Source organism: Cebus imitator, unplaced genomic scaffold (genome assembly GCF_001604975.1).
Source record: "Cebus imitator isolate Cc_AM_T3 unplaced genomic scaffold, Cebus_imitator-1.0 Scaffold207, whole genome shotgun sequence".
NCBI classification, from domain to species: Eukaryota; Metazoa; Chordata; class Mammalia; order Primates; family Cebidae; genus Cebus; species Cebus imitator.
Genome location: NW_016107522.1, coordinates 16,047 through 38,337, shown reverse-complemented (window position 1 = coordinate 38,337; position 22,291 = coordinate 16,047). Strand labels below are relative to the sequence as shown.

The window sequence follows — 22,291 nt, the reverse complement described above, 5'->3', positions numbered from 1 at the left end:
ATTCTATTTAAAATTTCAGTCAATAAAAGAAAAACTTAGATTATAAAATGTTAACCCTAGTTAAGGACATTTTGGAAGTGTTTTAAATTAGAGCTGGGTAGTATCTGTTATCTTCTTTATCTATCTTTGTATTATTTAACTCATTAATGCTAAAGTATTCTAAAGTAGGTTACAGACATCTTAGTGGTCCATCCTCAGATTTCCTTAAATGCCCTAAAATGCCCATTATAGATGATATAGTCACACCGAGTTCCAGTCTAGGGCCATATATTACATTTAATTTTTATGCACCTTAATTATCTCTTTCTTTTTAAACAATTTTTATAATTCTTTAAAAAGAGAGCGAGAGAGACAAGGTCTCACTCTGTTGCCTAGGCTGGTTTCAAATTCCTGACCCAAGTGATTCTTCTGCCTTGGCCTCCCAGAGTGCTAGGAATACTATCTAGAGCAGTTAGTTTGTACATGATACAGATTTGACAAAGCGAGTAGGATAGTCTGTTAAGAGTCTTCGCTCTCAGGATCTGGAAGAATTTGAAAAAAAAAAAAAAAGTCTCATGGATTCTCTAATTGCATTCTTGTGGATTTGGGTTTTGTTGTGTTTTTTTTGTTTGTTTTAAATTTTTTATTTTTTTAGTTATATGAAATGCTTCACAAATTTGCATGTCATCTTTCCTCAGGGGCCGTGCTAATCTTCTCTGTATCATTCTAATTTTAGTATATGTGCTGCTGAAATGAGCATGTGGATTTTAACTTGTTCCTTTATCCCTTTATTTACTATAAACTCCAAGTTAAAGTCTAAATTAGATTCATATTCAACCTTTTCTTGTTTGATACATCACAGATGAAGCTATGTACTTTATGTTGCATCCTATCAGGAGCCCAATTTCTGGTTATTCTACTGTAGCAGTGCAAAGACTGACCATTGACAGATGGATGCCTGCATTGTAAAGTTTTGTTTTTTTCCTGCAGACCAGAAAGTAATATGAGGTATAGCAGTGGCACGTATCAATATCCAATTTCTTTTCAACCATCCACCTAATATTTTTAGCACTGATGGATAGTCATTACTAGAGTCTCTAATTTCGTTAGGAGTTATAAAATGTGATTTGTGACATCTGTCATTCCATATATTTTATTTTTTTAATACAGTACATCTAGTATTAATGATTTTCAAGGTGGTGCTTAATATGTTTACTCATTTAAAAATACATGCATTTCCATAATTTTTATTTTATTTATTTGTTTTTGAGACAGAGTTTTACTCTTGTTGCCCAGGCTGGAGTGCAGTGGCATGATCTCAGCTAACTGCAACCTTTGCCTCCTGGGTTCAAGCAGTTCTGCCTCAGCCTCCTGCGTAGCTGGGATTATAGGCGTACACCATCACACCCAGCTAATTTTTTTGTTTTTAGTGGAGACCATGTTGGCCAGGCTGGTCTCAAACTCCTGACCTCAGGTGATCCGCCCACCTCAGCCTCCCAAAGTGCTGGGATCACAAGCATGAGCCACTGCGCCTGGTCATAATTTTTCTTTTATGAGGTGGAGTCTCACTTTGTTGCCCAGGCTGGAATGCAGTGATGCGATCTCAGCTTAGTGCAACCTCCACCTCCCAAATTCAGTCGATTCTCCTGTCTTAGCCTCCTGAGTAGCTGGGATTACAGGCATCCACCACCGTGCCTGGCTAATTTTTATATTTTTAGTAGAGACAGGGTTTCACCATGTTGGCCAAAGTGGCCTCGAACTCCTGACCTTAGGTGATCCACCCATCTTGGCCCTCCAAAATGCTGGGATTACAGGCATAAACTATTGCGCCCGGTCTGCATTTCCATAATTTAAAAGGTAGCATATGTTAGCAAAAGAAGTTTGATTTATGGGTCTTCATGGAGGTAGCTGATTAAAATTGTATGTAGAATGTACAAGGTTGCTATTTGAGCTTATGGATCAGTATAACAGTCTGTGAACCAATATCTGATAATAATGTTCTTGACCACCCTCAGTGTCCCACAGCAGTAAACTTGTTTCTTATTATTAAGAATAATTAATTGTTCATAGCAACACCATTGTCACTCATTGTTATCATTACTGCTTCCTTGTTTATTTCAAAAATTCTGTTGTCAATGTAAGTTAGTTTTTAAAAAAACCCTTTTGGGGAGATTTTAAAGACCATAAAAATATTGAAGCCTTTTGCTTTGGTAATCTTACAGAAATTATTCTACAGAAGTCATCCAAAGGAAAGGAAAAAAAATCTGTACTCATTTTAATACTATAAAAATGTATCTGTGTTTGGACAAGGACAGAATAAACTTAGAAACTGAAACTGAAAATGTGTCTAACAGTCTTGTTCTTAGACTTTCCTGAGTCCCCAAGTTTGTGAGTGATGCTATCTGGATAATTTCATTAAATTTTTGATGGATCCCTTTTATGCCCTAGATTCAAATTCTGTCAAAATTGTTGTTCATTTTTCTGTTTTCCCAAACTTACACTAGCATTCCATTCCTTACTTATCTGGAGCTATTTAGACTTGAAATCATAGCTTTCTTTTATTTTCAGTTCCTGGACTAGCAGTTAGCTTTTCCATGTTTCTCTTTTTCACACACACACACACACACACACACACACACACACACACACACATCTTTAGCTGGTACAGTGTTTCTCAGCTCATTTCACTTGTACACACTAAAGAAGTTAACATTTTTACACTGATGGAGCTATTAGCAGCCGTAGGCAACTGGCCCAGCTGTCCAGAGAATCCATAACTCTGTCACTCATTTGCAGCCTAAAGGTATTATTTGGCCTATTTTTTTGGAAAGCTCAGCTTTAGTGGAGTTACTCTGTATGTTGTTATTAATATTATTATTTTTTGAGTTGTAGTCTTGCTTTGTTGCCCAGGCTGGAGTGCAGTGACATGATCTCCGCTTGCTGCAACCTCCATCTCCCGAGTTCAAGCAGTTCTCCTGTCTTAGCTGCCGGGATTACAGGTGCCTGCCATCATGCCTGGCTAATTTTTGTATTTTCAGTGGACATGGGGCTTCACCATGTTGGCCAGGCTGGTCTTGAACTCCTGACCTCAGATGATCTGCCTTTCTCAGCCTCCTAAAGTGCTGGGATTACAGGGGTGAGCTACCATGCCTGGCCTATTATGTACAGTACTACAAGTAGAGACACAGTAAGTACACTGAACAAACAAGCCACGCTGAACTGTAGGTGTGAGTAGTTGACTGGGAACACTTGCTGCTTTCCATATGTGTGTTTGCAAGTTTGGGTCCACAGAATTGCAAGATGCTCTCCCTCCAAAGATGGCTCATAAACAGTGGAAATGACAAATGGCTAAATCTGTAAAATCCAAGGATTTACTTTTATATGGCAAGAGTACACCATTTACCAAAATTCAAGGAAAGGCAGAAACATTTGGATGTATTTTCTTGTCAAAAAAGAGATCTGTCTCTTGGAAGCATTTTATTTCCATCTTTTAAAGGGATTATTAATCAAACTTGTACAGTGGAATCACTAGGGAAGCTTTTTCAAAATTCAGATACCTATTTCTCACTTCAGATTGATTCACCTTTCTCAGAGATGGCATCTTATCCTGCCCTAAAAAACACGTGAGAAAATCTGAAGTTCTCCTTTTGTGTATGTTCCCATGTTTCGAACTCGAGTGTTGAGTATATAAAGAAATAACTTTAAAATCTCATATGTGTTCTTTCCAGTTTTACCCATTTCTTTTCCTGAGGAAATCAGCAGATGTCAGTAAAACACTATAAAAACAGAATAAGAACAAAATAAATAAAATTCAAGTAGGATATGCATAGATGAGTGTGATGAGAATTCCTGCCCTCTTTACTGATAAAGATTTAATATCAGTTTTCATTTCAAACCATATACAATAGTTTTTGTTGTTTTCTTTTCTCCTAGGGTTCAATTAAGGACCAATTAAAAGCATATGGCGCTCTTACTGAGAATGTGACTAGGAAATACACCCGTCAGATTCTGGAGGGTGTCCATTATTTGCACAGTAATATGATTGTCCATAGAGATATCAAAGGTAAGTAATGAGGTGTTTTCTATTTTAAGTACACAGTTCTTTGTGAATGTGAATGAAGCAGGTGATATGGATAAGACATTTAACATTATTTTATCTGTCCCTGAAATACTACAGGGAAACAGTTCTCTTGCTTTCTTGTGGACTCTGTCAGTGTTCTGTCACACCTGTCCTGAAGCAACAAATGGGTAGCTCCACTGTGGGGGCTCACAGAATCAGTAAAGTTTAAGAGACCGTACACGTGAGATCATGTTTTCATACATATTGCATAGGTGTAAGGATAGATTGGCTAAGAGTAGGGGCCCTGCTGCCAGATGGCCTGATTCCAGTTCAGGCTTTATCCATACTGTGTGGCCTTGGACAAGTTACCCAATCCCACAGTTCCTCATTCTTAAGTGATAGAGAAAATAGTGTCCAGCTCATAGGATTCTTAAAAGGATTAAATGAGTTAGTGCATGTAGTATGCTTAAGATAGTGCCTGATACCTAGAAAGCCCTTAAAAGTTAGCTATAATGACATACTTTATCTTGAGATCAAATTTACTCAGGGGAATGGATGTCACCACCTAGGGACAGAATGAAGAGAAGGGAAGAAAAGAGCCCCAAACTAAGCTTTGATGAACTCCAACTCCATGAAACTGACTTTCAAACTAAAAACTCAGCTGTTTTCAGGGGTAAAGTATGTAGGTAAATGAGTGAAGTCACACAAAAGCAACTGGTGGGGGTATGTACAATTTAAGAATGCTTAAAACTCTATACTGGAAACATACCTGGAGGTTTGATTCTGTAAAGGTAGGTTGTGACCCCAAATTTAGACATCACTTTATAAATCAATCAATAAAAATAATAAACAGCCAGCATGTTAGTGCATGCCCTGTAGTTCCAGCTACCTGAGAGGCTGAGGCAGGAGGATTGCTTGAACCCAGGAGTTCAAGTCCAGCCAGGGTAAGGTAGCAAAACCCCGTCTGTTAATAAGTAAACAGTCATGTGCTACATAATGATGTTTCCATGTCATTATGGACCACATATACAACAGTGTCTATATTATATAGACTAGGTGTGTAGTAGGCAATACCATTTAGGTTTGTGTAAATACACTCTGTGATGTTTGCACAATGACAAAATTGCCTAACAGTGCATTTTTCAGAATGCATTCCCATCATAAAGCAATGTATTACTGTAAATATGTACGTGTACACATGTGTATTTGTGTGTATAAAGATAATATTCATTGGTCTTGCTGGGGACTCTTAGGAGCTCCCAGGCTTTCACTTCCTCTTTGAGGTGTGGCACATCCTAATTATGGCCATATTCAGACCAAGGAGAACATTCCTAACCAGTTCCTGGTGATGGAGTAGAATGCAGAATGCCTAACCAGATCACACATACTAGAATGGGACTTACAGTAAGTCTGAAAAGATGGGGACATTGCTCATGATCTGTTCGTCTTAGGCAGACCTCAGTTGTTAAGTATGAAACCTGATAGCTTAAAGAACCTCATAGAGAAGTTATTCAGTTAGGAATAGTGTCCATTCAAGCCAGCTTCTCGTTAGCCCTCATAATGAGGCAAGGCAAAGGAGCTGAGGGAGCTACCCCCGAGTGGATCTGCTTCAGGCTTTGCCAGAGTAGAGTGATGAGCCATCCTGGTCAAATGAGAAGGTTGGAAGTAAGCTGATTTTAAAGCATAGGATAAAGATATTGATAAGAGAATAAATGTAAAATGTAAAATTGGATGTGTAATATGATCTTGTTTGTAAAATTCAAATATGACTTAGAAGGAAAATTTCCATGTGATTAATGATGGTTATCATCCAAGTGGCAGGATGAATGATGGGCATTTCTTTTTTGTTTGTTTTTTGTTTGTTTGTTTTGAGTTAGGGTCTCCCTCTGTCACCCATGTTAGAGTACAGTGGTGCTATCATGGCTCACTGAAGTTTTGACCTCTTGAGCTCAAGTAGTCCTCCCACCTCGGTCTCCGAGTAGCTGAGACTACAGGCACACACCACTATGCCCAGCCAATTTTTAAAAAGGTGTTTTTTTGTTTGTTTGTTTGTTTTTGGTAGAGGTGGGATATTGCTATGTTGTCTGGCTCCTATATACTTTTTCTGTATTTCTCAAATTTCCATGAGCAACTTTTAAATCATAAGAGAAAAGGAAGATGGTTGATTGGTTCTCAATTTAGACCCAAGACATCATAATGAAACTTAGGATGAAAATGAATTGATTATATTGCTAGACAACCAACTCACTATTTCAAAAACTAGTTGCTTTCTTCTGCCTTTGTTTTTATTTGTTTTACAAACAAGACCACTGAAGAATGGATGAAAGGAAACTTATCTTTATAGAAGTATTTTGGCTAACAAGTGAAGAAGGAATAATGAACTAATAGATATTAAACCTTAATAGCTGCTGATATCACTTAAATAGAAACTGTCTGGAATGCAACATCATCTATCTAGGTTTGTTCCTCAGTCCCCCAGAAATTGAACCTGAATCTGACAGAGTCCCCAGATTCAGCTACCAAATTATGTAATATACATATAGGACAGATAAGCATGTTAAAATGATTCTTTGGGATGCAGTCAGCAAAATCTAGACCATGAGAAAGTCATAGGCAAACAACTTAGTTTCTTCATAAGTTGCAAAGAAAAAGAAAAGGAGATTGGAGGGAACTTTAGGAAAGACTTAAAAGATTTATCAATATGTATGGACTTTATTTGGATTCTGATTTTTTTAATGTAACAAATTGAATACCAGCCATATATTTGATAATATTAAGAAGTTATTGTTCATCCTCTTGGGTGTGATAAGAGTCCTTATCTTTGAAAGATACATACTGAGCCATTTCTTGATCATTACATCTTGAATATGCTTCAAATCCTAGAGAGGGGAGAGGGAGTGGTTGGCAGTATGGCTGGCGCAGGATCGTCCAGATGGATGTTGAGTCTGGGTGATGGCTGAGCATGCTGCTTTCCCTTTGTACAGTGTGTCTGAAAATTCTCCTTAATAACTTATTTTTAATATGTCCAAAATAAGTTTTTAAAAACTATGTTGGAGCCTGGCTACCCATTTTCTCCTTACCCCTTCTTGTGAATGAGCATTGGTTCAACATTGGTGATTCCTTCCCAGAGACAGCTTCCCCTGTCTGTGACCTGCCTTGAACTGTTCCTCCCCAATCAGAGCCTTTCTTGTAACCAGTAAAAAACTGACTTTGTTGTCCTTCCAGTGGTCAAGTATTCTAGAGATGGTGGCTTTTTTGACAGCCCTTCTTAAAGTATTGGATGGTGATGGTAGGAGATGTTAGACAGTGCTCTTTTAGAAGATCATTAATGTCATGGCATGTTTATGCTTAAGGTGTGCAGAGAATGGATTCCTGGACTCTCCCCTGGAGAGAGGCTTTGGGGAATCATCGACTAGACTAGGGAATTTGCTGGGAGAACAGAAAGACAGGTACAGAAGCTCCATGATAGGGATGGGGTCTCTTTATCCTCTCCAGTCTGTAATGTAGCTTTTCTCCACTATTCACTCTTCTTCTTAGAGACCATTTTTTAAGAAAAGGGTAAGAGAACCAGGAAAAATGAGTCTGTTTGTAATATAAAATATGGTTAAGGTTATGGAAGACTTAAAAATAAGAATTGAAATAAAATTTAAATATTAGATAATAAATGGCTTATTTAAGGATAGGTAAAAAAAAAAAAAAAAAAAAAAGTTTAAAATGAGAGGGTCCAAAGTAATGAGGGTTATGTGGGAAAAATGAGAAGAGAAATGATTATAAAAGAAACTGGATTTATAATCCCAGAAAAATTACTGAATTTCTGATAAGAGGGAAAATAGAGAATAAAAAACAAATGAGCCCAGTGCCCATATCTTGGTTTTTTGTTTTGTTTTGTTTTTTTGTTTCTGTTGTTTTTTGGGACAGGGTCTCACTTTGTCACCCATGCTGGAATGCAGTGGCATGATCTCAGTTCACTGCACCCTCAACCCTCTGGGCCCAAGCAATCCTCCCACCTTAGCCCCCCAAGTAGCTGGGACTACAGGCACATGCTACCACGCCCGGCTAATTTTTTTTTTTGAGACAGAGTTTGGCTCTTGTTACCCAGGCTGGAGTGCAATGGCGTGATCTTGGCTCACCGCAACCTCTGCCTCCTGGGCTCAAGCAATACTCCTGCTTCAGCCGCCTGAGCAGCTGGGACTACAGGCATATGCCACCATGCCTAGCTAATTGCTGTAGTTTTAGTAGAGACAGGGTTTCACCATGTTGACCAGGATGGTCTCAATCTCTTGACCTTGTAATCTACCCGCCTCGGCCTCCCAAAGTGCTGGGATTATAGGCATGAGCCACTGTGCCCAGACCGGCTAATTTTTTTTAATTGTTTTGTAGAGATGGGGTTTCACCACATTGCTTACACTGGTCTTGAATTCCTGAGCTCAAGCGATTCACCTGCCTTTGCCTCCCAAAGTGCTAGGATTACAGGTGTGTGCCACTGTACCTGGCCAATATCTTGGTTTTTTTATGCCATTCTCCACTAAAAGGAACCAGGCCTCCTTTGGAGAAATGGCTGATTTTAGGACTGGTATAAGAAATATACAAGATGAGTCTGGAGCATCTTGGAGTGCTCAAAAACAAAAGCAAGAATACAATGATGGGGATATGGCAAAGGGACACAGAAGCCAGTGGAAAAAATTCAAGTGGCTGAAGCTGATACATAGCCCGAGAATAAAGTAGTACTGAATTATAACCTAGCATATAAAACGGATATCCATGTGTTCATAGTGATGAAAATGAATGATTTAATAAATACATGGAAGAGGGGAGACAAATCTCTTCTGCAGAATAACTCCAAATTATGTAGCTACTCAGCCTGGAGCATAACTCTTGACTCCTTTCCTTAATTGTGGGCTGTGTGTAGTTAATTTCTTTCAAAGTGTAGGGCATGGAAAGGGTGGGGGAGAATGACTTTACAGTGGAGAACCTGACAAACACTATCTCAAGCCAGGTGATCAAGGTCAGCATCAACAATGATGTTGACAGTATGTGCCTTTAATATCCTATGATGAGAATGGCAGTTTACCTGTGGTCTTGCCCCAGAAAACTTACAACCCCTGTTATAAGAACATGAGACAAATCCTAATTGAGGGACATTCTACAAAAACCTAATGCTAGTACTCCTCAGATACGTCGTCATCATCAAAAACAAGGAAAGTCCGAGAAAGTGTCCCACTTAAGAGGAGCCTGAGGGAACAGGATGACTAAATACGGCGTGGGATCCTAGTTGGGATCCTAGAACAGAAAAAGGATATTAGGGGAAAACAGGAAATCTAAGCAAAGTATGAACTTTAGTTAATAATATTTCAGTATTGGTTTATTAATTGTGGCAAATGTACCACACTATTAGTAACAGAAACTGGGTGTAGGGTATATGGGAACTCTCTATACTGTCTTTGCAGTAATTCTGTAAATCTGAAGCTATGTAAAAAGTTTATTATAAAAGCTAATGAAATTTTAAATGAAAAGCTCAAAGCTTGCCTATCAGACATTTTAAAAATATTAGAAAGTGAGAAGTAAAGTTAATATAAAGCAAGATTCAATATTAAGAAAACTCTATAAGGTAACTAATTTTTAAGTAATAGAGGGGAAAAATCCTTTGATTATGAAAGTCCCTAAGGAAGTTTCTGAGAAAAGGTTGGATTCTCAGGGAAATAAGCTTCAGCCATGGCCTTCTTGCTTTATGACAGAGAAACGGGGGGGCTTTCTTGGTCCTTCACTGAGTTTCATTCTTATCCCTTTTCCCCTTTCTCCTCTTCACCTTCACCTCCAACCTGTACCAGTCCTTTCCAATAGCAGCTTTCTAGGTCTTGAATAAGTATTCTTGCAGCAAATCCTTAATGAGTACCACCTGTGTGACTAGCGTTATGCCAGCTACTGCCAGAAAAGATGAAAAGCAGCCTTACTTTGGGGACAAATCAAGAGTCTATGAACTAATTCTCTGACATTGTTCTTTTATATTATATTCCAGACTAACAAAACTATTGAAATGAGATGATTTCTTATTTTTAGGCGCAAATATTCTGCGCGATTCAACAGGCAACGTCAAACTAGGAGATTTTGGGGCCAGCAAACGGCTTCAGACCATCTGTCTCTCAGGGACAGGAATGAAGTCTGTCACGGGCACACCATACTGGATGAGCCCTGAAGTAATCAGTGGAGAAGGCTATGGAAGAAAAGCAGATATCTGGTAGGTTTTGATGTGAAGTTTGCTTGAAAACCACCTGCAGCCTTATGTATTTCCACCTGGGATTGAATTTACTGAGGCAGATGTAAATGATCTTTTGTACTTTCAAAATAGGCTATAAGAATTGCAAAGATTATATTAATTATGCCTTACTAAGGCTTATAATTGACTAAATATGGCCACACTCCGTGGCTCATGCCTATTACCCCAGCACTTTGGGAAGCCGAGGCGGGAGGATCACCAGAGTTGAGGAGTTGGAGACAAGCCTGGCCAACAAGGCGAAACCTCGCTTCTACTAAAAATACAAAAATTATTTGTAATGCCATCTACTTGGGAGGCTGAGGCAGGAGAATCACTTGAACCTGGGAGGTGGAGATTGCAGTGAGCCGAGACTGTACCATGGCACTCCAGCCTGGGTGACAGAGCAAAAATCTGTCTCAAAGTAAATAAAAATAAATAAATTTACTAAATATTTAGAATCCTTGAACCTGTCTCCATTCTTTAGGAAGGATTTTGTCTTAAGCAAACCTCAGCATTAAAAAGCTTTTTGCTATTACAGAAGTAAATGAACAGTTATTTTGTCTAAACAATTTTAAAAGTACTTCATCTTTGTTGTGTCTTATAATTCATTTTTAATTCTTCTATAATTTTAAGTTAGAACATGAAATGATTATTTTCTACTTCCCACCCAGAAAAGAATTAAATAAATGTTCATTTTAGGCACCTGAAGGCATTTGATTTCTAATGCTTATATTCTTTGTAAGCTAAAGATAAAAATTATTTTTAGTGTCAGGCTAGAAATTATATAAAACAAAAATAATAAGATGAATAATGTTCTTTGCCCAACTGTTTGAATTGATAGTCATTAAATTGTTATTTATTTTAATTGATTTTTATGTTTAAATTAGTTTTATGAAATTAGACCTTTTTAATGAAGCTTTGAATTTGAAATTAAGTCATATTTAAATGTATATGGACTTAATGCCTGTTTCTCATTTTCTAGCTAACTAGCTTTCTCTCATGTTGTTGTTTGTGTAATGTATTTCTTTTTGTTTCTTTTCAGGAGTGTTGCATGTACTGTGGTAGAAATGCTAACTGAAAAGCCTCCTTGGGCTGAATTTGAAGCAATGGCTGCCATCTTTAAAATCGCCACTCAGCCAACAAACCCAAAGCTGCCACCTCATGTCTGAGACTATACTCGAGATTTCCTCAAACGGATTTTTGTAGGGGCCAAACTGAGACCTTCAGCTGATGAACTCTTAAGGCACATGTTTGTGCATTATCACTAGCAGCCAGTAACCTCTCCTGTGCCTCTACCTAGCTCCCATCTATTCATTCACCTTCTCTCTGACTGCACTTTTCTTTTTTATAAAAAAAGAGAGATGGGGGAGAAAAAAAGACAAGAGGGAAAGTATTTCTCTTGATTCTTGGTTAAATTTGTTTAATAATAATAACCTAAATTTTTTATATTTAATCTTTTTTCCCTTACAAGAACTTGAAACTTTTTTTTTAATTTTTATAATGTACTGATGTGGTTCAGAGAGATAAAGCACTTTAGTACATAGTCACTCTTTCTAGTACACAAACAAATCATTTGGAATACCTAAAGATTGTAGAGTCTTTTCCTCTATCACTGACATTATTAGTGGTGATGGGAAGACATGGAAAACAAGGAGAAGAAAATGATGTATAATTTGTAGTTTTTAGTGATAGTATTTAAACTATATCCTCATTTATGGGGTTGAGCCCTAAACTTTAGGGTAGGTACTCAACTTAAAGAATATAGGTTTCTTCTTGTATCTGTATTCTTTAGATCCTAACCTCTGTCTACCAAGCTTTTTGCTCAGTAGGAGTCTTGATAGAAGATACAAATCTCTAAGAGGTATGTTTATTTGTTAATCCTAACCAGTATAATAAGCAAATACACTATAATAGATCCATGTTACTGGAATCTGTAAACCTTGAGGGATAGCTTTCTGCTTTAAAACACACACACACACACACACACACACACACACACACACACACAGCTTTTTTATTTTAAAGTCAAGTCATGAGCAAATCCAAATAAAAGACAAAAGGATATTGTTCTGATTAAATGTGTGAGCAGTAGAAGAGACCACATTTGCCAGTCAATAGAAATAAAATAAAAAAAAATAAAAAAAAAAAAGAACTAGGTGTTTAGTATATTTTAAACTGTATTTTGTTTTGTTTTACTTGAGGGGGAAGTCCCAAAATTAAAGGAATGGAGAAATAATCAAAATCATGTATACCATCTTTCTGTTTCTAGCTCCTGATTCCCTATAGATAACATTCCTTAAGATTCAGTTAGTAATATTTATGTGTTATGTCAGAAGATGAAACCTTTGTTCTTGGGATCACAGAATACTAAATCACCTCAAAACAAACAAACAAACAAACAAAAAACAGGTATCATGTAAAACAGTGGTTGCCAAAAGTAGAGCAAGGATAATTTCACTAGGCATTTGGCAATTCTTGGAGACATTTTTGGTTGTCATAACCGGGAGGATACTAGAGGCATGAATTGGGTAGAGGCCAGGAATGCTGCTAAATAGACTGTAATACACAGGGAAAGCAACCTTACTCCTCAAAGAATTACCCCACCCAAAATGTCAAAAGTGCTGAGGTTGAGAAACCCTAATGTAAAGATCAGTCCCAGTTATAAACTGAACACAGCTATTTACAAAGCAGTAAATGCAAGAGAGGAAAGGAAATTTCAAAGAGAAAGTGATGTAATGCAAATTGAGGATTTTATGTGAGCAGATACTGCTGCTTTAGGTCAACGGTGAATGATCTCAGCAAATAGCGATCACTTTACCAGCTGCATGTTGCACCCAAATAGGTAACTCTTCATTTTAGAAACAAAATGAATTTGAACACTGAGCTTTTTGAACTCAGCTATCTGTATATATTCTTTCCTTAAAATTCATAATTTTGGGCAAAAAAAAAAAAAGCATATCCAAACAACATTTTAACTACTAGTGGGAAGGTTAAAAAGCTGCCAGGAATTTGTAGTACAATGTATCCATTAAGAGCAAGGACTTTAAATGGAACAAGACAGCTGGGAAATGTCCCACTATGTCTAATGGAATTGTGCAGCTATAAAACATGAAATTATCAGTAATTTGGCTGCTTGCAGTTTTTTCAGCCTGTTAAAGCAAGTGCTAAGTACTTTATTTTTAAAGGTCTAGAAAACAATAGTCTTCCTGGAGCCCCAAAATCCCTTTCATGGGATTCATAAGGGACTCAGGTATGCTTACTTTCTGCCAAAAGGTGTGCTTATTTATGGACTCTTTTCAGTATCTGAACTTAGGTGGATCTTGGTTTACTCTGCCTAGGTCCTACCTAACATTCCCTGTAGGAATATTTGAAATTCCACTAGCTAGTCTAAGAAGAAGTCAAAGCACAAAATTAGTTGTCAACACTTCTCATACTCAAAATCGAAGCAGTTTGCAGGGAAGAACAAGAATGAGGTACACCTGCCTTGGTAAAGCAACTGCCAAATCTTGTTCTAGAAACAATCCCCAAGTGTGTGGATCTATTATAATTTCCTTATCTTTTATGAGTGAGGGCATCTTTTCTACTTGAGCAAGATCATGGTCTCGACCAGTGGGCTTTTCCTTCGTATCTGTCTTGTGTAGTTGTGCTTTTCCTTTGGCTCATTTTTGGTCTGTCAGGGTAACCAGCAGTGCAGAATATAAGATAAATGCTTTTTAGAGAGAAATCCAGTGAGACTGTAGAACCCAAAGCAAAACTGGCTGCTTTTATCAGTCTCTGTTTTCTTTTCTAAATGCTATAGAAAATACAGGCACCTGAAAAGAAACTACTACTTTAACACTGCTGTGGAAGGCCTTTGCTTTATAAGAAAAATATTATTAGCTATGGGAAAGTAATGTTCTTTATGTAAAGACTTAAAAATAGACTAATAGTTTACAGAGTTATTATATAAAATATGATGTGAATTTATTTCAAACAAGTTGTGAAGTTACCAAAAACCACAATAAAAGTTAATATATATAAAAACTACTAGAACAAAAAAGCTTGAAGGTGTGGGGGTAGAGGTTATGGAAGACCAAAAGTAAATTTAAAAAAGAAATTTTTGAAAGGAAACAGCTTCATCAGGGGAAGTTAAATAAAACACTCCATTTTTTTTCTTTTAATAATGGTATGGATCAACAAATGCAATTTGAACTTTTTAAGATAACTCTAAATGTGTTTTGTTTCTTAAATGCACAATTGAATTCTTCTATACTGTAATGCTTCTTTGCTGACGCTGGAAAATGGTCAGACTGCTGACTTTGTGCCTTTAAAATGCATTCTGCTTTGACAGTGGCAGACTTTTTGGTGCTGGAGGAGATTCACTAGCAGTCTTACATGTGCTTTTCAGGAAATACCTTTCTACTTAAGGCCTTGAGAGATTCAAAGTGGCATGACTTAGGCTTGGACCAAATATAAGATCTTTTACATTGCAAACAAAAGTGTTGTATTGAATAAAGGGGTTAAAAAATATAATGACTAATGGAAATTTTGATGGGTTGGTAATTATTTAAAATGTATTTAAAAGTATACAGACTGAAAATTTCAGTATGAATATCTTGAAATTTTTCCTTGTTTACAAAACAATCTTTCTAACTTAAAAAAATGACTATTGCCTTAGAAAGTTTTAAAAGGCACAGTTACCCTTACATAACATGTATAAGAAATTTAAATATTAATGCATTTGCTGAACTATAAAAGAAAATTTTAAACCTTGATTTCAGAGTAAAGTGAATTGGATTTCGTTGAGTCGTTACCTTATTCCCAATAGGAACTGCATTAAAAAGATGAAACTATTTATTTAGATTAAGTTTCTGCTACTCCAGCTCTTACATATGTCAGATCTGCTCCATAGTATTTCCGAGATGGAGTTGTTAATAAGATATGTGAAATCACTTAGAAAATAAAATCAAATGTGAATAGTTTTGTAGGATGACCAAGCCAGATGTAGACTCCTTGGCCTATGGCAAAGTTCTGTGCCAGTGATTTTATTTGGAGTCTGGGAACTGATAGCTTGATATAAAATCACCTGGTGTCAATTAAGTATACAAATCTATCTTTTTTAATAAATAGAATGACTCTTCTTCATTTGTTTATTCAATAACTGTAACTTACTATGTCGGTCACTAAATTAACACCCTAAAGGAGGTCACAATCTAGGAGGAACATAGGCAAACAGTTACTTAATTTTATGGCATATGCTAACTCTGAAAGTTCAGCAATGGTGTTTTAAAATCCTATTTTTTATGAAGTAAGGGAAAAGCAATTTTAGGTAATCATTGGCTGTTATAAACTGAAATGGCATTGACAACATGGATTAAAGTAAAAGTATTCCCCAACTGGAGGGATCCCCTCCTCAACCAGGTCACATAACATCTCTCTCAGGATCCCCTCTTACTGCAAAACCCAGCGTCTACTCAAACAAGCAGTTCCAGTGATGGGGAGCATTTATTTCATAACAGTGTTTGCTTTTGTCCCCCCCCCTCAGTGTCTCTTTTAAAGAAAAAAAAAATACTTTCTTTTGGTCTAAATTGTGAAAATACCCAAGACATTTGATAGAAATTGAATTCTGTCAACAGTGTTATTTATACTAAGATCAGGACAATTTCTTGAGATCATATTGTTTTATTACTAAGTTTGGCCTTTGTTTTACAAGTGTAATGTTCATATTTATTTGAATTTTAAGATTGGTTAAATGTTAATGAAGAGCAATCCAATTGTTAATTTTTAGTAGTGCCTTTTCTCTGTATGCCTTAATTTTATTTTATATTAATAATTCAAGTTACCCACCAAAATGAAGATTTTTTTCAAAATCAGTAGGCCTCACGAGTTCATTTGGCCTTAGACTGTGTATTGGTCCTTAAATGTTTCTTAATGCCTGCCTCCTCCTACCCTTTTCTACCTCCTTTTTTTAAAAAAATAAGTAAATAAATGCTAGGAGAGAAACATTAGGATTTGTCTGTGATAGACACGCTGCAGCTTCCACTAGACATGAATTCCCAACACAAGCATTGAAAGAGGTATTCTCATTCTAAAGAGACATGAATGTGTTCTGGGTTGAATACTTGATTTTCAATCACATTGGCGCTGTCCAAGTTCTTGGAATATTATAGTTCAGTTATGATTTTCATAGTAGAGTTACAGTACCTGTTTTTGCCCTAAAGAAGTCATTCACGTGGTTTACAAATGTTAAGGCAATGAGACAGGACAATGAGTAGAAAATCCAGGGATAGCAGATTCTAGTCCTTACTTTTCATTTAACATTTTGAGTAATACCCTAATTTACTTTTCTGTGAAGCGCGTGCATGTGTGTGTGTGTCTGCGTGTGCATGTATGTGTGGTGTTTAGAGTTGGAAGCAGGGATGGGAAGGAGGGAAAAGGTATGAGTGTTCAATTAGATCAGTTTCTGTTTTGGGAAGAACAGCTCAAATGTTTTACCTACTGATGACATACAGTGAGTAGAGTCATCCTTGGGTAGGAACACCAGTACATTTTCCGCAAGTAGCTAGTATAAGTGATTGTATAATAAAGATATTTATTGTAAATTGCCACACTCTTGGTTGCTAAAAGTAGATTAAAATTCAGTTTGTGTATATGTATAATAATAAGCTTATATATAATTCTTAAATAGAAAGTAATTGATTTTACATAGTTCTTCATGAACTTTTTGGAACTGAAATTCTGCCAGACATTATCAAAATAAGCTTCCTTAGCTTACCAAGTATTCACAAGGAAATTCTCTTATACCTCTTTTTGGTTGGCTAGAGGAAGCATGCTGTGAAGCGGCTGCTCCTACTTCATAGTTGTCTTTGGCTTGACTTTGACTTCTGCCATGGTTTGGGCGGGATGCCACGGTAGGTGTGGGAAGTATCAAGGCCTCTCATCTCCCCATACTCACCTTCCAGAGCTGTTGATGGAAATGAGCTCTTGGGGGAGCCTAGAGATTCTTTTCTCAGTGGTCATGCAAGCATTCAAGGTTGAGCTTCAGAAAAATGAGGGAGGAGTCATAGCTACAGTAAAGAAAAGAATACATTTTATCTGTTGCCTGTATAGAGTCTCATGTAATATTTTTTTATAATTGTGCATTTTAATTGACAGTCATATGGTATTTTTGTTAATAACAGCAAAGGCATTAAATTGGTACCATTATTCTTTCTGCCTGATGACTTCTTCTTTGTAACACAATGTGTATTATCAGAATCACTTTAAACCAAAGCTTTTATAAAATTCACATAGCCAAAATAATTAGCACTGTTACTTCTGTCCACTTGTAAGCGAATAGTATAAAAATTATAAAGCAGGTACTAGTACAGTTTGTATTCTAGTATATTCTTCAAGGCAAAGGACAGGTGATCAGTGTCTGCATTTAGACATGCAGAAGTTACTTCCACTAGTGAGGAACTATGTAGACATGAATTTAAGCTTGTACATGTGCCAATCTTGTTAACGTCACTTGACCACTGATGCACATAGACATTAACGTCTGATGCCTCAGGGTGATGGCGTTCTTTCTTCCTAGTGTCATAACATTTATGAACTTATGTTTGACTTGAGGGGCATTTCAGCAAAGCTGTGAGGAAAAAGGAGGTTCTGGACTGAAGTCTGCTTTGTGCCATAGACATTTTGGAACATAAGGGAAGTGTCTGCTCTCTACTGTATGTGCAGGACTTGTCCCCAGATAAGAATTTCTGAATCCCTTGATGCAGTTGAGGAAAGCAAAGTTCATGACCATACCCAAAAGCAAGCACTTTTAAAGTTCACTTTCTTTTAAATATTTTTCTAGAATTTATTTTTAAAAGCATATGTAACTAGTGATGATTTTAGCATTAACATTACTTGGAGGGGAGAAGGAAGTAACAAAATTACATCTTAAACTCTGTTAGATACTTAGACTACAAAATGGATTTGATGTATTCTTATTTTCCAAAGAATGTTCACCTGGAATAACGAGAGGACTAGTGGAAACATTTGAGCTGGGAGGCTTCAGGGCAAAACGAAGTGGGCCAAACCCTTGCAATATCCCCTATTCAATTGAAAGTACAGTGTCTAAGGATAAGAATACTTCTTCAAAAACCAACAGTTGTTTTAATGCAATCTTAATTAGTAAATGGTTTACATTTTTTTATTATTGGTTTAAAATTTTGCTATCCTAAATTCTGAAGTACTATAAGAGTTAATACCAAAAATACTTTTAATGTCTGACTTCTCTTACATTTCACATGGTTCTTTTTATTCATTGTAAATAAAAGTAAACTTGGATAAATTTGAGAATAAACTTTGAATTGTTGCAAACTACGATTATCAATTTGTAAATTTATCCTTTGACATAATAAGGTACATTTTTTAATGTAGCCATTAAATTCTCTATATTTAACCTATTGGTTTCTCTCTGTAAATGTTTTTAATCTCAGTTGAACGCTGGGCAGTTTATAATTATGTACAGAGGGTTTTTTTCCTATTAAGAATGACTTTTGCACATTTTTGGAAATGTTTAATTTGTACACTGTTTAATACTCTGACCAATAATTGATGAGTGTGTGAACATCATGAATGCGTGCGTTGAACTACTGTCTGTCTTTATGTTTTAACTTCTTTCAATATGTAGCCATCAGTTACTGCACTGCTATTATTGACTTAAATGGACCTTTTTGCTTTTGCAAACTATACTTATCTATGGTTCTTTGTTGAAGAACTCAGGAGTTCAACATTACTAGAAATTAGAAAATTTTATAATCTATTATAAAATCCATTACTAAGTTGAAAGTATGCTTTTAACTCTGTATTGGGGATGTATGTTTGTGTGGAGATATTTTTTGTCTGTAGGTACATGTATATATCCCAGTAAGTTCTTATTTTCATTTCTACATTGTTATGAACTTGTTTTATAAGGGTACTATTTAGTTGTGATAAATATATAGAAAAGCTTTCTGAGGTTATTTACTATATGAATATGTTTTCAGCTGGCTGATCAAAAGTATTTTTAAAATTTTGTTTTTAACCATTCAAAATGTATTTGTATTTTCAGAATTGAAAACAAATCACACTTAGAGCTCAATTAAAATACTCTTGCAAGAAAAAGCATTAAATTCTGTTTAAGAGAATTCTGTGAAATGCAAATTAAAGGAAAAATAGGTTTTTAGCAGTAGCAACAACACACTTCACTAAAAATGGTCTTCGAATTCTCAGAGCTATGGAAAAATGTGAGAAGCTAAATGTCTTAAAGAGATGTCAAGATACTTCTATCTCCAGTTGCTATTGGCCTGCCCTACTGCCTTTATTTCCTGTATTCCACCCCAAAAGATTTCAGCTTTTAGTTTTTTTCTGTCACTGCGCGAGGTCAGACTGGGTTTATAAAACAATATGTTGGATTGTGATTCTTTGTAATTGACTATAAATTGGTTTTGAAATGTCCAAACATAACATTGTGTGTCTTTATACTGTACTGTGTGTTTTAAGTAACTGGCAGAAAAAGAATTGGAAATTAAATTTCCAATCAGACAATGTTGTATTAAAGAAAACTTTGTTTTAAATGAGAGGTACCATGTAAAATTACTCGTGTTAGGAATAAAGTCCACTGTTGAATGTCACTAAGCTTATTATGTTAAAAGGAACCGGTGTGATGAGGAAAACCTACCAGAAGCCAGAAAAAGTGTGGTACATGCCACATTTCATGCACATTTTGACTTTGTGTTGTCATTCAAAATTGTGCTTGTAAAAATGTATACAATTTCTGAGTTTTATAATTTCTAGGTACTTGGTTTTTCTTGCTGGTAAATAGCTTTTTAAAAAAATTTAATATAAAAGAAACCATGTTTATATTTTGTTAGTGATCAATGACTTTGTTTATATGGAAATTTGTATATTGTTGGCACACATTTTCTTTAGGTTTACGTGCATGAAGGCCTGCAATAATTAGCACAATTAAAATTGCTTTTTCTTACACGTTCATTTTTTTTTTTAAAGATTGTGGTGCAAAGGCTTACTCTAAGTAACCTGGACTATGGAATGAACATAAATGAGTGGCACTTTGAGTGTTAATAAAGCTGATATTTATTTCCACTGTGATTGGTTTTTCCAGATCTATTCTTGGACACATTTTATTTAGTTTTCCCTCCCTGCTTGAGTTGAGCACTCTAGGAGATCAAGCACAGACAAATCTAAAAACAATGAAACTAAACCAAATCTTTCCAGTATCTAAGTCTACAATGTCCCCCTAACTTGTTCTAGTATATCTTTGCCTGGACATTTTGATTACCTGAATCAGAACTAATGGTGATTGTAACAAACGCCCTACTATCAAGCCTACTGAGTATAAGAAATGATCTGTCACAGGGTGTTGGAGATAATTTAATACTTTGGTATGAAGGGCAACTTAACACAAATCAGAAACCGCAGAATTGGCCTGGTATGGTGATCCCAGCACTCGGAAGCTAAGGTGGGCGGATGGCCTGAGCTCAGGAGTTTTGAGACCAGCCTGGGCAGCATGGTGAAATTATTTGTTTCTACAAATAATACAAAAATCAGTCAGGTGTGGTGGTGCAGGTCTAGGGTCCTAGCTACCCAGGAGGCTGAGGTGGGAGGGTCACTTGAACCTGGGAGGCAGAGGTTGTAGTGAGCTGAGATCGCACCACTGCACTGCAGCCTTCATGACACAATGAGACCCTGTCTTAAACCTCAGAATCTTGTATATCCTCTGACCCAGCCATTTACATCTAGGAATTAATCCTGTAGAAACAGATTGTGAATGTTGTAAGTTAGATCTATAAAAGCCCAAACTTGAAACTCTAAATGTCCAACAATATGGGCTATTGTAACAAAGTACCACAAATTGGGTGGCTTATAATAATAAAATTATTGTCTCATAGTTCTGGAGGCAACAAGTCTGAAATCAAGGTGTGGGCAGGGCCATGCTGCTTCTGAAATCCACAAGGGAATCCTTCCTTGCCTCTTCCAATTTATTTTTATATTTTAGAAATTGGGTCTCACCATGTTGCCCAGGCTGACCTTGAACTTCTGGGCTCCCTCCTCAGCCTCCCAAGTGCTGGGACTACATGTGTTCCGTGGCGTTGTGTCCAGCTGCCTCTTCCAACTTCTGATAGCTCCAGGCATCTCTTGGTTTGTGGCAGCATAACTGAAGTCTCAGCCTCCATCAGCACGTAGGGCTCTGTGTGTGTCTATAGACACAAATGTGTGTACTCCCCTTTTTATAAGGACCCCAGTTACTGGATTAGGGCCCACCCTAATGACCTCATTTTAACTCGATTACTTCTATAAAGACCCTGTTTCCAAATAAGGCCACGTTCTGAGGTACTAGGAGTTAAAACTTCAAAATGTCTTTTTGGGCCAAGCACAGTGGATCATGCCTGTAATCCCAGCACTTGGGGGGCCGAGGTGATGGATGGCTTAAGCCCAGCAGTTCAGGACCAGCCTGGGCAACGTGGTGAAACCCAGTCTGTACAAAACAATACAAAAGACAGGCATGGTGGCATGTCTGTCATCTCAGCTACTTGGGAGGCTGAGGAGGGAGGATCACTTGAGCCTAGGAGGTTGAGGCTGCAGTGAGCCCAGATCATACCACTGCACTCCAGTCTGGGCAATAGCAAGACCCTGTCTCAAAAACAAAAAATAACTTTTTGATGGGTGGGGGACACAATTCAACCCATAGTCTGTCCTCTGGCCCCTAAAACTTCATATCCTTCCCACATGCAAAGTACATTCACCCCATCTCAACATCACCAGGAATCGGTCATTTCAGCATCAACTCACAGTCCAATATCATTTAAATATCAGTTCAAATCTCATCACCAAAATCCAAATCAATTAACTCTGGGTAAGGTTTCCTGTCGGAGCAAATTTCTTTTCTTTTTTTCTTTCTTTCTCTTTTTTTTTTTTTTTTTTTTTGAGACAGTCTCACTCGGTCGCCCAGGCTGAAGTGAAGTGCAGTGATGCGATCTCGGCTCACT

At 36.8% G+C, this 22,291-nt stretch overlaps 1 protein-coding gene and 1 non-coding gene across 2 annotated transcripts in view; one reads left to right on the top strand and one right to left on the bottom strand.

Moving 5' to 3' along the window:
• Positions 1–20,393, top strand: part of MAP3K2 (mitogen-activated protein kinase kinase kinase 2) — a 67,981-nt gene extending 47,588 nt beyond the window's left edge. Inside the window, exons 15-17 of the mRNA XM_017548413.2 lie at positions 3,913–4,042; positions 10,097–10,274; positions 11,335–20,393. Coding sequence (XP_017403902.1) covers positions 3,913–4,042; positions 10,097–10,274; positions 11,335–11,461 — 435 coding nt within the window. The 3' untranslated portion in view covers positions 11,462–20,393. The remainder of the gene's footprint in view (positions 1–3,912; positions 4,043–10,096; positions 10,275–11,334) is intronic.
• LOC119474077 lies at positions 633–739 on the bottom strand. The gene has a single exon (XR_005203375.1). It is a non-coding gene; the product is annotated as a U6 spliceosomal RNA (small nuclear RNA).
• Positions 20,394–22,291: the final 1,898 nt, after the last annotated feature.